Raw genomic sequence first — 5687 nt, forward strand, 5'->3', positions numbered from 1 at the left:
AATGCTTGGTGTTAAAGGCATTGATCTCAATCTCCAAAGTTTAAGTGTTTTAAAATGTAATACAGCTCCAGCAGTTATGGGTAAATAATCATGCTTAATGCAAAGATAAGCTTTGACTTGCACCCTAATGTACATTGCTTCCTCTGTGTGAACAGTGTGGTTGTTGACTGTGCGTGAGTGTATAAATTCCCGCAGGCCGACCTCAATGTGCAATGCTGACACAGTATTGATTATACATGAGCGAGTCAAATCAATAAGCTCCTCAGGTTGCAGAGTATAATTACTTGGCCAAATCAAACACAACTCTCAGCATTAAACCACAATAGAAAAAAAATTACAAATGTTGTTGCAATAATCTGTGGGAGGTTTTTATATCCAGAAGTGTGAGTTCATCTTGTATCAGAATCAGAATCAGAATGAGCTTTATTGCCAGGTATGTTTACACATATGAGGAATTTGTTTTCGTGACAGAAGCTTCCACAGTGTAACAGAATGACAGTGACAGAATAAAAAAACACAGATAATAAAAAAAAAATAGAACAAGTAAATAAGGAATAAAAATATACAAATCGACAATTGTATGTACAGTATCTCTGGTGGGATGGATTTTTAAACTTTTAGATGAGTAGAGTACAGCAAATATCTCTCACATGAGTCTTCTTTGTGTTCTCTTACAGTGGCAAACATCCTGTGGAGAGAAGAAGGTAAGTAAGCATTGTGTTTTAATACAATATTAATGTCTAGTGTATGTCTGGATTCAGGTATATGATAGTTTTAGTGATAATGTTGAAGATACCCTTGTTTTGGGGGGATTTGAGCCCTGAACAAACTCATCAATGTGATACTATAGGTCTGGGGATTGGAAACATGTTCTATGTGTTTTATGAGGACGGTATTAAAGTCATCCAGCCAGTGGCCTGTGAGATTCAGAGACACATCAAACCCAGCGAGAAGCTTCTTGGCCTGCAGGTGAGCTGTTGTATAAAATAAATGTTTAAGTACTTGTAAATGTGCAACATAAAGCCTCTGTTTTCCCTCCTGCATACTGTAACCACAAGCAAAGTGTGAAGTTTATGACTGCTATTTTTTATCAGTATATTTATTCAATTATTTTACAACAAAAATGATTGATTGCTGGTGTTTGCATGAAGGGCTACATACAGTATGATGTATGCTGTTCTTTTTATCCATCCATCTTTCCATTTCTTTCTTTCTTTCCTTCCTTCCTTCCGTTTCATTCTCTTTCTTTTATTCAATCAATCCATCCACCCTTTTCTCTTTCACTCTTCCTTTCATCCTTACCTTCATCTGTCATCCTTTATTGTTCACCTATCCATCCTTCCTTACTTACTTTTTTCATTCATTCTTCCATCCATCCTTTTCTCATTTTCTTTTCATCCATCCACCATTTCTTCTTTCTTTTCATCATCTATCCTTCCTTCCTTTCCCCATTCTCTTTCATTGTTTCATCATCATCCATCTATCCATCCTTCATTCTGTTCACCCATCCATCTTTCCTTCCTTCTTTCCTTCCGTCCATCCATCCATTCTTCCATTTCTTTTTTATTCTTTCCATCCATCCATCAGTCCATCCTTCCTTCCTTTTCTCTTTCATTCTTTCCATGCATCCATCACACATCCATCTATCCACCCTTCATTCTATTCACCCACCCTTCCGTCCTGCTTTCCTTCTTTCTTCCCTTTTGTATTTCTTTCTATCTTTTCTTCTTTCTTTCTATCTTTTCTTCTTTCTTTCTTTCTTTTTCTTTCTTTCTTTCTTTCTTTCTTTCTTTCTTTCCATTCTTCCTTCCTTACTTCTTTCCATCCGAGTTTCCATCTGTTTCCATCTTCTTTCCTGTTTTATTTCCTTAATTCTACTGGTTACATATTGAAATGAACATCAGCACTGAGCTTCCTCTCCTGACATGACCAGTAATTTAACCGCATGGAATTTGATCCTCAGCACAGACATCAGTTGAGCTCCGCCTTCATCACTTTACATCGCTTACATCCCTCCCTGACTCTGTGTATCATTTCTCAGCTCTTTCTGATAGACAGCTGCTAGATTTACACAAGCTATTAAATTATTGCCTTCCTCTGTTCTGCTGTTTCGTTGGAGCTGGGTATGCTGATGAGACAGCTGTGTTTATTTGGTGCTCAGGGAGGTGAGAGCTTGAGTTTCCAGCCTCCAGAGAGGCAGCATGCCTCTATTAGGTCATCAATCAAATGCCAGGCCTTAACGGGAAGCCCCGGTGCAAACTCTGTCTGGGGAAGAACATTTGGAGAACATTACGATATGTTTTTCCTATGTTTTGCTTGTGGGAAATCACTGTCACATGTATTTCCCTCCTTTTTAAATATTCACTGATCATTTTAAAGATCTTGCAAATTGCAGTTGCAGTTTTTGGCAGCTGACTTAATAGTCAATGTTAAAATGACTTAAATGTACATACATTAAAATGTGTGTGTGTGTGTGTGTGTGTGTGTGTGTGTGTGTGACCCTGGACCATAAATCAATTGATCGTTATGACTGGTTTTGTGGTCCATGGTCACATATATATACAGTGGGGCAAAAAAGTATTTAGTCAGCCACCAATTGTGCAAGTTCTCCCACTTAAAAAGATGAGAGAGGCCTGTAATTTTCATCATAGGTATACCTCAACTATGAGAGACAAAATGAGAAAAAAAAAATCCAGAAAATCACATTGTAGGATTTTTAAAGAATTAATTGGTAAATTCCTCGGTAAAATAAGTATTTGGTCACCTACAAACAAGCAAGATTTCTGGCTCTCACAGACCTGTAACTTCTTCTTTAAGAGGCTCCTCTGTCCTCCACTCGTTACCTGTATTAATGGCATCTGTTTGAACTCATTATCAGTATAAAAGACACCTGTCCAAAACCTCAAACAGTCACACTCCAAACTCCACCATGGCTGAAATGGTGTATAATTATTAATGTTGTTTATTGTTGTTGTTATTATATTATTGTTTACATTTTTAACTTTTTAATATAATTAGTATTTTTGGTAAGTATTTTTAAGTCTGGGACAATCAAATTTGATAAGTGGCACCCATATACTCTCTTAATATTTTTTGTTGGTGTTTTATTTTCATTCTTAGTACACTTTTTGAGTCTTTTAGATCATTAAAAATAACCAAATGTGCTTAAAAGGCAGCGGTTCTTGCCAAATAATACTCTATTTGAGTTTTGTAAGAGGTTTCGCTAGACCAGACGCATCCAGTCACATCTGTCTGTATCTCCGTCTTGATTGTCGTCGACAGCCCTTGAGTAGCCCAGTCAACAGAATCACCACAGGAGATGCCCACTTCTGCACAACCTGTGGCCATCAATCAGGCAGCTCTCACCTCTTTAACCACAGCACATTCAGCCTCAGGCCTGACAGCCGCTCACATTTTGACAGAGTTTGTCTGACATTTGGCCATGATGACACTTCTGCCCACTATCGGTCCACATCCACAAGGCCTAGAGGCAGGCACTAGAGAGTCGTATACTGTTTGATTGTATAGTTGTATAGTTTCATTTATTCTAAAGAACTAATTTATTTTTGTGGCTTCATTGAAATTTTAGTAGCATTGTTGACCTTCAACTCAGAAGTGTTCTTAATAGTTTCCTTTTACGTGAAGAGCCACATTTGAAATTCCTTCACTCAAATAATCCTTAGTATTTCTATGTGTAGTCAGTTTTGATAACCTTTTTTTGTACCTTATTCCTGAAGGAGGAGGTCTGTCCACAAGTGGAGGGAGAGAAGGATCAGAAATGTGTGTGGACATCAGCCGTCAATGTGAAGGACAAGTTCATTTATGCCACACAGCCTTTGCTAAACAGGTTGCTCATTGTAGACATCCAATCCCAGAAAGCTGTTCAGGTAAGCCAATGAATCAGTAACTAAAACATTATTCTTGTGAACATACCATAGACACATCATCAAATTTTAAATTATGCTACATTTTAATATATGTAATGTGCTATGTCTACTACATCATTCATAATCCTCAAATCTACAATTTTTAATTACAATTCCAGTTGGCATATTTTAACATGTTTATTTAGCATGTTTATTCTTCATTTGCACATAGTATGCAAAGTCTAAATCATTTTTCTGCCATGCGCACTCAATAATCTGTTGAAAGATATTACTCAAAAGAATGTTTTGTTCATGAATAAAACATTGTTACCTTTCTCATAAACCCACCAAAGAGAACTAGGCAGTGTTGTTATTGTTAAATAAAAACTGTTAAATAAGTCTTAGGCATTTGAAAAAAACGCTTTGGAAACTAATTTGATATTCAAATACTAAAATTGAAAAAAAAACTGAATATCAATATTTAAAAAAAGATTTGACTTCAGCAGATGTATCCATTATGGAGCATGAGAAAACAGTCTCTTTTTTGTGTTACACAGATGAAAGAAAGTAATTCAGGTTTGGTTTGGAATAACGTGAGAGTGAGTAAATGATGGCAGAATTTTCAATTTTGAGTAAATTATTAATTTAATTGTTAAAAAATAAATGTGACTTTCCATGGTCTGTCATCAGGATTGTTTGGCTTTAGGTTGCTGTGTATCTCATGTAGTGAATAACCAGATGTGTGCCAGCAAGACTTTCTCCATGCCAGGCCTCACTTGGGTATTCCATGATGCCTCATAATCTGCTGGCAAGGGTCACACTTGGGATCATTGAATCACCTGGGAGTGTGGTTTTTATTACCTCAGATTAGCAAGTATTAATTAGCCACCTGATCTTTTAGAAACCGAGAAACAGAGAGAAAAATCTAATATTTATCTACAAATGATGTTTTAAGCCTGAGGATTCACTATTTAACCAAAACTTTTTTGTAAGATTGAACATTTCACACAATTGCTAAGGATTGTGATGAGAATTTGTTTATCTGTGCTGAAGAGTTTCTATTATTCAGTCTAATCCTTGTAAGGAGGGAGGGATGTGCTGGGGTTAAACAGATTCATCTGCTCCCACAGATTATTTCACACATGGAGATAGACGCTGAAGACAACAATCACCCTCCTTCATCATAGCTACACACGAACACTAGTTCTCTCTTTGATTCTTTTAATGCCATGTGTTGTCGAAACAAGCTGTGCAAATGCTCACATTGTGGAGGACTTAAAGGGGTCATATGATGCATTTCAAGTTTTCCTTTCTCTTTGGAGTGTTACAAGCTCTTGGTGCATAAAGAAGATCTGTAAAGTTGCAAAGACTAAAGTCTCAAATCCAAAGAGATATTCTTTATAAAAGTTAAGAGTCAACCACGCCTACCTAAAACGGCTCGTTCTAACATGCCCCCACATGTCTACGTCACTATGTGGAAATATTAGCATAATGGCGCCCAAATGTGCACGCAAAGAAAGAAGGCGTGGTTTCAGGAACAGCAGTAGTGTTGATGCAGCCATGTCAGGGAGGTGCAGTGTGTTTCAGTGCGGAAGCAAAAGCACTTTATTTGGCCTTCCGGAAGTAGATGCAATTAGGAATCATTGGTTAAGATTTATTTACAACAGAACAGCACAACCCAGATGCTCGAATTTGTGCAACGCATTTTATGGACGACAGTTTTTTTAACCTAGAAGAGTACAAGGCTGTCTGTGCACAAAAGTTATTTCTAAAAAAAAAAAAAGGGTCAATTCCGACTTTGCTATGACAATCTGGTGCTTC

General features: G+C 37.1%; 1 protein-coding gene across 1 annotated transcript in view; it reads left to right on the forward strand.

Annotated features, from left to right (window-relative positions):
• Nucleotides 1-639: 639 nt before the first annotated feature.
• The window catches only part of LOC107601488 (follistatin-related protein 5-like), a 24027-nt gene continuing 18979 nt past the window's right edge, over nucleotides 640-5687 (forward strand). The window contains exons 1-3 of the mRNA XM_016293672.1: nucleotides 640-704; nucleotides 851-969; nucleotides 3738-3887. Of these exons, the coding sequence (XP_016149158.1) occupies nucleotides 868-969; nucleotides 3738-3887 (252 nt within the window). The 5' untranslated portion in view covers nucleotides 640-704; nucleotides 851-867. The remainder of the gene's footprint in view (nucleotides 705-850; nucleotides 970-3737; nucleotides 3888-5687) is intronic.

This window comes from Sinocyclocheilus grahami, unplaced genomic scaffold, assembly GCF_001515645.1.
Source record: "Sinocyclocheilus grahami isolate Dianchi unplaced genomic scaffold, SAMN03320097.WGS_v1.1 scaffold306.1, whole genome shotgun sequence".
Lineage (NCBI taxonomy): Eukaryota > Metazoa > Chordata > Actinopteri > Cypriniformes > Cyprinidae > Sinocyclocheilus > Sinocyclocheilus grahami.